This window comes from Hippocampus bargibanti, linkage group LG12 (assembly GCF_051943395.1).
Source record: "Hippocampus bargibanti isolate YZ-2025 linkage group LG12, ASM5194339v1, whole genome shotgun sequence".
NCBI classification, from domain to species: domain Eukaryota; kingdom Metazoa; phylum Chordata; class Actinopteri; order Syngnathiformes; family Syngnathidae; genus Hippocampus; species Hippocampus bargibanti.
In genome coordinates this window covers 14,303,839-14,315,909 of record NC_142745.1, presented here as the reverse complement: position 1 = coordinate 14,315,909, position 12,071 = coordinate 14,303,839, and the positions used below count along the sequence as shown (strand labels likewise).

General features: G+C 42.8%; 1 protein-coding gene across 1 annotated transcript; it reads right to left on the bottom strand.

Annotated features, from left to right (window-relative positions):
• Positions 1–26: 26 nt before the first annotated feature.
• On the bottom strand, positions 27–5,781 carry spdef (SAM pointed domain containing ets transcription factor). The gene is made up of 6 exons (XM_089010681.1): positions 5,671–5,781; positions 3,027–3,453; positions 1,226–1,423; positions 1,107–1,154; positions 539–673; positions 27–205 (listed from the first exon to the last, which is right to left on the bottom strand). The coding sequence occupies exons 2-6, from the start codon at positions 3,442–3,444 to the stop codon at positions 27–29; spliced, it is 978 nt and encodes a 325-aa protein (XP_088866807.1). The 5' UTR covers positions 3,445–3,453; positions 5,671–5,781.
• Between the last annotated feature and the right edge of the window lie 6,290 nt (positions 5,782–12,071).

The window sequence follows — 12,071 nt, the reverse complement described above, 5'->3', positions numbered from 1 at the left end:
TTTTTTTTTTTTTTGGGGGGGGGGGGTCACACGGGGTGCACAAACTGGTACACAAGTCTCTGAGAGACGTCGGGCTTGCGAATGATTCCCTTCTTGTAGTACTGGCGGATGGAGCGGCTGAGTTTATCGTAGTTCATGGCCGGTCGGTTCTTCCTCAGACCCCACAGATGTGCCACGTGGGCTGAATCCTCGATCTTAAAGATACCTTGAGAGAAAGTGTGTGACAGTATATTTGATACAATGTCACGAGTCCTTCATTTGTAGGCTTTTATTATTTATTCCTAGTAACTGGAGCTGCATTGTTGCAAAAAATGTAAACAAACGTCCTTGTAAAAAACATTTTTAATGTTATTTAACGTCATTTGGATTGGATTTCCAGTATGTGATTGATGATTGATACATTTAATTATTCTAATCCAAATCCTAAAATAATTTGTGAAATTTATGTTCAAATTATAGACTTATTTTTAATCATAGTCTTTAGAAAAAAGATCAAAGTTCAATGTATTTGCAACACAATCTACGAGTAGTATTGTACCTTTGTCTTTATTCAGCCAACGGATGCAGCGTCCATAGTTGTGAGGTTTGAGCAAAAGTTCTCGAAGGAACTGCCACAAGTGGATCGGTTGACCCGAACAAGAAGAATCGGCCTCGGACCAAAGGTCATCAGCGCCTGCGGAATAGGAATTCAGGTAAATTCATGTGTGTGGTGCTTTTCGAACTCTGGGCCCTGTCAACCTATGAAACTATGTTAGTTATAGTTGTTTAGACAGCCAGACGGTCAGTTAATGAGTTAGCTGAGCAGTCAATTACTTACTGTATGTTCTCACTCAATCCGTTCAGCAAAGACGTAATTTTTTAGTTAGTTATTTAGTGGATTAGCAGGTCAGTTTGTAAGTATGTTACTTTATTGGTCGGTCAGAGGGTTGGCTGTTTGGACAGTCATATTTATTTGTCAAATAGCTTTGCCAGATAGCTACTTCATTAGCTCGCTAGATAGTTGGATCGTCCGTTGGTTAGATATATAACCAGTGCCAGTGGATAGATATTGTGTTCAACTAGAGATGCACATGAAATGTTGTCTCCATGTGAATTTGGCCTCCTACCTGCACTTTTGTTGTCTCCAATTGTGCACCTTTCTTTCATCCAGGCAGCTGCAGAGAGTCTACGCTAGTTTAGTTGCTTTAAAACGTGACAGTGCTACTGTGTCGATTTCGTGACTTACTTGACTTCCATATGTCTAAGTGTGCATGCAACGTGTCCCCGGACTGTGGTGAGCGCTGGCGGAAGTCTTCCTCGCTCATGGCACACAGGTCTTTCCCCGTTAATTCCTGGAAGGTCCTCCCTGCTTGAGGAAGCCGGTACAGATGCTCCGTCCATAGCATCCACTTCTGAACGTTGCCAGAGTTCCACTCCATTGGGTCTAAGCCAACATATACAACTACATCATCAGTGTGTCCAAATAAGAATGAGTAATAGGTTGTACATATATTTTTTGTTTTGTTGTTTATTTGTTTTGAAACATAAACACTATGAGCTGTAACATTGTCAGTCAGTTAGTTGATCAGTTGGTTGGATAGCACATTAGTGAGTTAGACATTTCTGTCATCCATCACTCAATCAGGAATGAACCAGTGAGTCTGAAAGACAGTTGGTCAATGTGTCAGTTTTTAAATTTGTTGGTTGGTCAATTATTTAGTGGGTCAACAAATGAGTGAGCTCTGACCATATCAACTGGTTAGTTAGTCTGAATGATCGTGGTCTCTCTTGCAGACTTGATGTGAATGAGTTAGTGAGTGTGGTAGTCAGTGAGTCAGTCAGTTTGTTAGTGTGTTGATCAGTTAGTTAGTTAGTTAGTTAGTTAGTTAGTCGGTCAGTTGGTCGGTCTCTTATCCAATGTTGAAAAGGACTCTGATTTTCTCCTCTTTCATTTCAAACTACTTTAAACAACAAATTGTATGCGTAAAAATTGGTTCGGATCACACAACTGTCCGTGTTTTATGTTATGTATTGTGTTTGTTATTTTACTGTATGTTAACAGTTTTGTAAAGTCCTTGGTTGCAGCTAATTAACCAACAAATTAACCAATCAACTAACCAACCAATTCACATACCCCACAGAACTGACTAACAGACAAACTAAAAAATAAGCTAGCTAACTAACTAGCTAACCAACTAACGAACCAGATAACAAACTGAAATACTAACCACCTGCCTAACCAGCAAACAAACTAACCAACTCGCTAACATACTAACCAGCTAACAAACTAACAATTAGCAAAAAATAGCTTGCCACTATGGAGATGATGAGAATGCGACAGCTGGACGAACCCTAAACTCAGTCTTTTCTGAAACTTTCGTTCTGCTCTTTCCGCACATGTCCGATGCAAAGTCAACACATGTTTTATGACAACGCTTTTATGACAGCGTACACGAGTGTCCAAGTACGCTCGCTGGTGTTTGAGGAGGCCTTGCCCCCACTGGGATTGTTTACACGTCGAACGCGGCCGTCACGACCCGACAGAAGCGATGCAAAGGTCAGGATTAAACACATCCTAGTGAAGGGTAAACAGCTTTACGCCATTGAGGATATGATGGAGGAGATCTGTCATGCCGGATGAGCTGTGTTGGTTTTGGGACTAAGTTCCAGTCGCTTAAATATCACCGAATAAATATGCCCTTTGAGGAAAAGGACTATCTCAACATATGTAACTAAAACTCCTTGTTAAGTTAGCATGTCGGTTAGGGAGGGGGAGGTGCGCCTCCCGTCTGCTGCTGAAGAGTGTGCCTCTCATGTAAGGGATCTGATGTTGGGGCGAATACTCCACCCCTTGGGGGCGAGCTCCCCTCGAGGGTGCATGTCAGGGAAAGGTCTTTATGGCAACAATCCTGTAAGTACAGTGTGAGTTTTAGGTGAGTTCACTTCCAGTGGAGAGAATCTCACAGTACGGGGTTAACCCGTGAATGGAAGGGTGTACTGAGCAGCTCACAAGTAAAGTACAAGCCTCAGGAGGTGGCATTATCTACCTGGCGTGATGTTGAGCAGCTTGCAAGCCGTTTCGATGTCCTTCAGCACCTCGCCCACCACCATACTCTGCACTTGCTCGAGAGAACGTTCTTCTTCAGGGCCCTCCATGCCCGGGGAGAGTCCTTGACCCTGGCTATCGATGACAGGGCACTGTTCTGGCTCCTCTCGATGCAGCTCCATGCGAGCCACGTTCGGGGAGGCCTCTGACACTTTGACCAGCCAAGCGGCGTCCTCCGTGGCCAGCATATCAAAGCAGGGCAGGTAGAGGCCTGGCAGGCCACTTGTCTTGGCCTCCACCAGGTCCCACTCTTCCCCAGAATCTCTGTGTCGCTCCAAGATGGTTAGGGAGTCCTCTGGCATTCCATTTCGGGATCCATAAACTGTGATTTCTGCTAAACTTCCAATGGAATTTGACATTGTGGACACCTGTAAATGGAACAAATAGACAGCAATTAAAGGACGACCGACGTCTCCGGACAAGTTGTGTCCATAATTTGTAAAATGGCTTCAAATGACTTCTACTGAGCGTATTTTAATAAGATTCCACCGCATATAGCTATATTTTACGTTTTAAGACTCGCTATGAATATTCAGAAAGTCTTGTTTTTGAGTTGGTGACGAGTCCGTACGTGATGTCATGAAAGGACCGCCCCCTGACCGAAAAAAGACACATTGTAGCAGTCCTTCCAACATGTCAATGTATTTTGCTGTACATGTTTGGTCTGAGAACCGTGTTGCACCCAAAAGCCGCCAGAAGAGGGCATGCAAGCTCCATATAAGGAATTTATCAGCCTGTGGAAGCGGAGGTGGCCACTGGAGGTCGCCATTTTGTGCCTCTTTTTTTTTGGGTGAGAGATTTTCCCCCAATGTTGCCTCAAAATGGCACATATAATTCTTTAGTCAATTGCAAACATGTATGCTTTCCTCTTCAGAACTATTTGAATCATATTCATAACTGGATGTGTAACAAGAAAGCATATTCTCCGAATCTGAATCGATTGTTTGGATTCTCCAGCAATGCAAGACGTCTTGGCGTGATGTCACGAACTGGGGGCGGGACTTTCGGAAAATGCCCAATTCACAGCTCAATTTTTTGCAGATTTTGGACACTTTAAGTCATTTTTATTGTTGTTTTGCATTTGAATAAAAATATCACACTGCGTGTTTTGGGTATTTTAGATGCTATAAAACGTTTTTCTGATGTCAGTTAAAAAACAAAAAAAGTGACATTGGTTGCCCTTTTACACTAAGGCAGGGGTCGGAAACCTATGGCTCGCGAGCCATATATCGCTCTTTTGATGATTGCATATGGCTCGCCGATAAAACTAAATACATATTGTCATTTTTTTCGACGTTCATTTCCCGTTGGGGCTGCAGTTGGCGGAAAGCGCAATTTTGATTGGATGACACTGACCTAGAATGGCCGAAAGCGCCATTTTGATTGGATGATAGTGGCCGTCATGTTGAAACAGGTAAACGCCCCTTTAAATGAGCCCAACTAGTGCACTTCAGCATGAATGCACCAGAGCATTAGAGGAGAGAAAATGTTCTGATTCTAATTTGCAATGAAACAATAGCATCGATGAAACAGTCGAATATCAGTGACATTTTAACAAGCCCCATGTTAACGTTAGCATCGACATACTTCTGCGAGAAGTAGATTGCAGATAGCAAGTGTGGAAGCTTATGAGCCGTGTGCAGGCCAGCTAGCAGTAACTTCGCCTCTGGACCGGCAAATTGAATTTCATTCCGATCGTTTGCCTGGATTTTTACCAATCACGAGGAACGGAAAACCATTCATGTTAACGGTGAGTACTATCACAAAGTTATTTTAAATCATACATTCTGATATTTTGTTGAAAAGTGGCCGCGCGCGCGCGTGTGTGTGCGCGAGCGTTTGTATGTGCGCGTGCGTGTGGCTCTCACTGAAAAACATTTCTAAATATTTTACTTTTATGGCTCTCTTAGTCAAAAAGGTTCCCGACCCCTGCACTTCAAGGCGTCGGGTTACACTAGGTGGCAAAGGTTTGTGAGTGTTTGTGGTGGTTTTTTATCACGATTGTACACCACGATTGAAGTCATATGTTTATAAAATATGATGATCAAAATAATGCGTTCAGTGGATTTGTGCTGGCCACAATTCAGGGAATTTGATGCATTTGTGAATTACAATAGAAGGAGTAGAAAAAGAAGACATTCACTCCAATTGATTTCTATAACAATTCAGAGGATTTGATGCATGCCAGGCCCAGAGGTTCATTGGATAGGGTATCGACTTCACAGGTACGGGGTTCAATTCCAACTCCAGCCTCCCTGTGTGGAGTTTGCATGTTCTACCTAAGCCTGCATCGGGTTTCCACCCATATTCCAAAAATATACCTAGCGGGTGAAAGGACTCTCTAAATTGTCCTTCGGTGTGAGTCATCAAATTGTTGGCACACAAAAATGAACAAGCAGCCGCACTCACGCTCACGCTTAGGGTCAATTGAGAGTGTACAATCAGCCTTCCATACATTTTTTTAGAACATGGGAGGAAACCGGAGGAGAACATGTAAACTCCACATTAGTAGAGCATCAGACCATTATAAATTATTTAAAATAATAATTTGTCTCTTGTTTCTAACTAGAAAAAAAATTACATACCGTTCCCTTTACATCTTTCGCATTTCATCAATTCTTGCCTCGCACAGCAGTCTCTCATCGGCAGTATTCAATACTAGCACATGTATTTAGCCCTCCAAATACACTTTTGTAGATCGACAGTACATCAATTTACAAAAAGATCCTGAGTTTTGTCGTTTCAATTACATCTTGTAAGTCTCTAAATCAGATCCATTATGATTTCCTGTGGCAATCTCACAATCCAGTCACTAAATTATCCAAGCAGGTCATCCAGCGACAAGCTCCATTGCATGATCAGGCAAGAACCAAAATGGTGACCTGCCTTAAAAACCCAATGGAGATGGTGATGCTGTTGAGGTGGGTGTCGGAGGGTAGTGACCCTGGAGGGTTAAAGCCCGCACAGTGATACAGGCAGGCATGGGGCAAACTGGATTGGGCTAAATTTGTGGGTCAATGGTACAGAATGGTCGCTGTCTTGGGGGTAGCTGACCCCCGCTTCAGTCCCTTTAGCCACTTCACTTTCAAGGTGCCGTCACCACCGTGGCCTTCTGGCTCTGCTGTCAGCTGGAGTTTTTTTAATCAAACTCGGCTCACGTAACGTGCTGGAACGCTCTGGCTTTACAATGCCAGGAAAAAAAGGTAGACCTGTTCTTTTTCTACTTTTATGACAGAAGTACAGCCGTCGTAAGTGTTCTTTTATGGACTTCAGCTGTGGCCTAAGTGTTGTAATCTCACGCCGATGGCCGTCGCAGTGTGTACCAGACACAGGTGGCATACGAGAATCAGTAATAAAGAGATGCTTCGCAGAGCACATGTGCTCTGTTTGACCACATCGTCAAAGAAATCAAATCACAATTAAGCCTTAAGGAATTATTAAACCAACCCATCTGACTCCAGAAGACCTCCAGAATTGTTTAAACCCCCAAGATGTTGTTTCACATGCATTAACTCAAACAGACATTTTTTGGAATCCAAAGACTATATACTCTGTAGACCTCGAGTTCTGGTCAGGTCACATTTGCATGGCCCCATGTTGCTAGGTAGAATCCATAGGGCACAATCCTGAGTCAATCAAATGATTGGTCTGAGCCAGTCATCCACATGAAGGAAGTCAGACCTGTAGTTTTAGGTCTGGATGTTAAAATCACATGTTTGGACACTTTAAGTCATTTTTATTGGTGTTTTGCATTTGAATAAAAATATCATACTGCGTGTTTTGGGTATTTTAGATGCTATAAAACGTTTTTCTGATGTCAGTTAAAAAACAAAAAAAGTGACATTGGTTGCCCTTTTACACTAAGGCAGGGGTCGGGAACCTATGGCTCTTTTGATGATTGCATATGGCTCGCCGATAAAACTAAATACATATTGTCGTTTTTTTCGCCGTTCATTTCCCGTTGGGGCTGCAGTTGGCGGAAAGTGCAATTTCTATTGGATGACACTGACCTAGAATGGCCGAAAGCGCCATTTTGATTGGATGATAGTGGCCGTCATGTTGAAACAGGTAAATGCCCCTTTAAATGAGCCCAACTAGTGCACTTCAGCATCAATGCACCGGAGCATTAGAGGAGAGAAAATGTTCTGATTCTAATTTGCAATGAAACAATACCATCGATGAAACAGTCGAATGTCAGTGACATTTTAACAAGCCCGATGTTAACGTTGGCATCAACATACTTCTGCGAGAAGTAGATTGCAGATAGCAAGTGTGGAAGCTTATGAGCCGTGTGCAGGTGAGCTAGCAGTAACTTCGCCTCTGGACCGGCAAATTGAATTTCATTCCGATCGTTTGCCTGGATTTTTACCAATCACGAGGAACGGAAAACCATTCATGTTAACGGTGAGTACTATCACAAAGTTATTTTAAATCATACATTATGATATTTTGTTGAAAAGTGGCCGCGTGTGCGCGCGCGTGTGTGTACGCGAGCGTTTGTATGTGCGTGTGCGTGTAGCTCTCACTGAAAAACATTTCTAAATATTTTACTTTTATGGCTCTCTTAGTCAAAAAGGTTCCCGACCCCTGCACTTCAAGGCGTCGGGTTACACTAGGTGGCAAAGGTTTGTGAGTGTTTGTGGTGGTTTTTTATCACGATTGTACACCACGATTGAAGTGATATGTTTATAAAATATGATGATCAAAATAATGCGTTCAGTGGATGTGTGCTGACCACAATTCAGGGAATTTGATGCATTTGTGAATTACAATAGAAGGAGTACAAAAAGAAGACATTCACTCCAATTGATTTCTATAACAATTCAGAGGATTTGATGCATGCCAGGCCCAGAGGTTCATTGGATAGGGTATCGACTTCACAGGTACGGGGTTCAATTCCAACTCCAGCCTCCCTGTGTGGAGTTTGCATATTCTACCTAAGCCTGCATCGGGTTTCCACCCATATTCCAAAAATGAACCTAGCGGGTGAAAGGACTCGCTAAATTGTCCTTCGGTGTGAGTCATCAAATTGTTGGCACATAAAAATGAACAAGCAGCCGCACTCACGCTCACGCTTAGGGTCAATTGAGAGTGTACAATCAGCGTTCCATACATTTTTTTTGGACATGGGAGGAAACCGGAGGAGAACATGTAAACTCCACATTAGTAGAGCATCAGACCATTATAAATTATTTAAAATAATAATTTGTCTCTTGTTTCTAAATAGAAAAAAAAATTACATACCGTTCCCTTTACATCTTGCGCATTTCATCAATTCTTGCCTCGCACAGCAGTCTCTCATCGGCAGTATTCAATACTAGCACATGTATTTAGCCCTCCAAATACACTTTTGTAGATCGACAGTACATCAATTTACAAAAAGATCCTGAGTTTTGTTGTTTCAATTACATCTTGTAAGTCTCTAAATCAGATCCATTATGATTTCCTGTGGCAATCTCACAATCCAGTCACTAAATTATCCAAGCAGGTCATCCAGCGACAAGCTCCATTGCATGATCAGGCAAGAACCAAAATGGTGACCTGCCTTAAAAACCCAATGGAGATGGTGATGCTGTTGAGGTGGGTGTCGGAGGGTAGTGACCCTGGAGGGTTAAAGCCCGCACAGTGATACAGGCAGGCATGGGGCAAACTGGATTGGGCTAAATTTGTGGGTCAATGGTACAGAATGGTCGCTGTCTTGGGGGTAGCTGACCCCCGCTTCAGTCCTTTAGCCACTTCACTTTCAAGGTGCCGTCACCACCGTGGCCTTCTGGCTCTGCTGTCAGCTGGAGTTTTTTTAATCAAACTCGGCTCACGTAACGTGCTGGAACGCTCTGGCTTTACAATGCCAGGAAAAAAAGGTAGACCTGTTCTTTTTCTACTTTTATGACAGAAGTACAGCCGTCGTAAGTGTTCTTTTATGGACTTCAGCTGTGGCCTAAGTGTTGTAATCTCACGGCGATGGCCGTCGCAGTGTGTACCAGACACAGGTGGCATACGAGAAGGCGCTCGGCTGGCATCTTATCAGTAATAAAGAGATGCTTCGCAGAGCACATGTGCTCTGTTTGACCACATCGTCAAAGAAATCAAATCACAATTAAGTCTTAAGGAATTATTCAACCAACCCATCTGACTCCAGAAGACCTCCAGAATTGTTTAAACCCCCAAGATGTTGTTTCACATGCATTAACTCAAACCCAACAGACATTTTTTGGAATCCAAAGACTATATACTCTGTAGACCTCGAGTTCTGGTCAGGTCACATTTGCATGGCCCCATGTTGCTAGGTAGAATCCATAGGGCACAATCCTGAGTCAATCAAATGATTGGTCTGAGCCAGTCATCCACATGAAGGAAGTCAGACCTGTAGTTTTAGGTCTGGATGTTAAAGTCACATGGAAATGGTTCGTTAGTCAGTCAATGAGTTTGCTAGTCCGTCGCTTGCATATTGTTCCACTCAATGAGTTCGTCATTCGATCGGTCAGTCAATTCATTCATTAGTCACTGAATTGGTTTGCCATATCGATAGTGTTAGGTCAGTTATGGTGGTTAGTCAGGGAGGCATTCCAGCAGTCAAGAAGTCGGTCGGTCAGTGAGATAATTACCCATTGAGTTAATCAGTCAGTCTGTAGGGTCATTTGTACAGTTTATCAATAAGAGAGTTAATTACTTTGTCAGATAATTAGGCTGGTTGAACACACTAAATTGTCCTTAGGGTGAGGGCGAATGGTTGTTCGTCTCTGTGTGCCTTGCGATTGGCTGGCAACCAATTCGGGGTGTCTCGTGCCTGAAGGCGTCTGGGGTAGGCACCAGCACTCCCCGCGACCCTAATGAGGATGAAGCGATCTGCAAATGGATGGATGGAATGGATAATTTGGTTGGAGTCATATAGTTTGGTACCGCGATTTCAATCAGTCAGTTAGTAAGGGGGTAAGTCTATCAGTTAGTTACTCAGCAAGTCAGTCTCTTTGTTTTCAGTCGATTAGCTAGTCTATAATTAGATTAATTAGTTGGTCCTTGTTTGCTTGTTCATTCAGTTATTCAAATGAGTTGAGTACATTGACAGTTGGGAGTCAGTCATTAAGTTACTCTGCTTGGTAAGTTCGCCATTCTGTCCGGTGCCAATTGGTGAGTTGCTCAGTCAGTTAATTGCTGAGTAATTCACTGAGTCAATAAATAAATTTGTCAGTCAGTTGTTTGGCACCGACATTTAAAACGGTTCTTTAGTTTGCCGGTTAGTCAGCAGTCAGTTCTTGTCTTTGGTTATTAAACTTCAACTCGTCCAGAATTCTTCAGGCCGGCTCATCACCAGAACGTCATTCTTTCACCACATCACCCCCGTCCTCCAAGAGCTCCACTGGCTCCCGGTCAAATATAGAATCAACTTAAAAATTCTTCTTTATACATTTAAAGCTATCCATAACCTTGCCCCCCATACCTATTTGACCTTCTTCAAATTTCTATTCCCTCTCGTACCCTCAGATCCTCTTCCTCCCTCCGCCTCTGTGTGCCCACCGCCCCTGCCCGTCTCAGCACGATGGGTGACAGAGCCTTCAGCTGCTCTGCCCGCGAACTCTGGAACTTGCTTCCTCCCAACATTCGTAACATCGATTCTCTTCCCACCTTCAAGTCCCATCTCAAAACCCACCTACATTTAAAATTGCATTTTCTGTGTACTTCTCTCTCGTTTCTATTTATAATTGTATTTTATTTATTGCGTTCGATTTGTGATTGTATTTTATTTATTATAGTACCTATGCTTGTCTGTGACTGTAAAGTGCCCTTGAGAGCTTTGCAAGGCGCTTAAAATGTAATGGATTATTATTATTATTATTATTAATTATTATTCAGTCCGTCAGTCTGTCTTGAGGTTCAGCCAGTTAGCTCAGTGGTCACTCAATTTGTTTACAGATTCTCAAATCCCTTTTTTTTCCTAATTTCTGAGTAAGTGTTGTTTTCATTTCTTTTCCGTTCTTGTCTCCCCAAACTCGAATTAAGTGATCACTCCAAGTGCCCAAAATGAAAGAAAAAAGAGGCTAGCAACTCAGGGTGTGTGATTCAATGATTTGGAACCCCCCACACGCCAGGTCGCCTCCTCATTTTCCTTTTATCTCTTTTTTGTGTTTCCCCTAAGCCACATTTTAGTCTCACCGCTGCGTGTCTGCTCTGCGACAGCTTGTGCTAAGCCTATTAACAAAGCAAATTTAGCCATATTAACTTTGTCCAAATGGAAGAGAAAAAAAAGATGGTGGCGGGGCAAGGGGGACTTAAATCACTGACTGATCTTTAAATGAGTTTGGTCAAGAACCTGATATTCATTTCAGGAGCATTAGATGACATTTGCTCAGCAAAGTCAAGACTCCCCGCCATGGGAACTGCATCGCTTCCGCACACATGCGCCCATTGAGTGAGAAAATGACGGCGTGAGACTGGCTTTTTGGTCGCTGTGAAGGATTACCTTAAATTTTTCGCAAGGGCCATTTACCTGCCTGATTCAAAAAGAATTTAAGAGAAAATGCCCGCTTCAGGTCCCAGAGAGTAAAAGATGCTTCAGTAGGGGAGGAAACCAAGCCAGTGGGACATACTACAACCAATAATGTAGACAGTGTGGATTTGATTCAGGGTTATGGTTGTTTTTTTATTGCTTGGATGCCGATGAAGTGCTGGCCAGACTTCTGGCAGTGTTTTTTCCCTTCAACATAGGGGCAGCATTTCCTTTTTTCCATGTGAGCGCTTTGTTCCAGCTTCGGCTGTTGTTCAAGCGCTATTAAACTAATATGTACTACGTATTTCATTGTATTTTGGACAGCCGTCCTCATTTCAAGCTCAGATAACTCCAGACTCAATAGAATTTAGGAATCAACTCTTTTGTTCCGATGAAAGAAGAGAGTCTAAGGTTTCTTACACTGCATTGAATGTTTAGGTAGTCCTAAAATTCAATAGTTTGTAGGTCCTGCAATTTGAGTGAAAATGACAAAAACCCTGG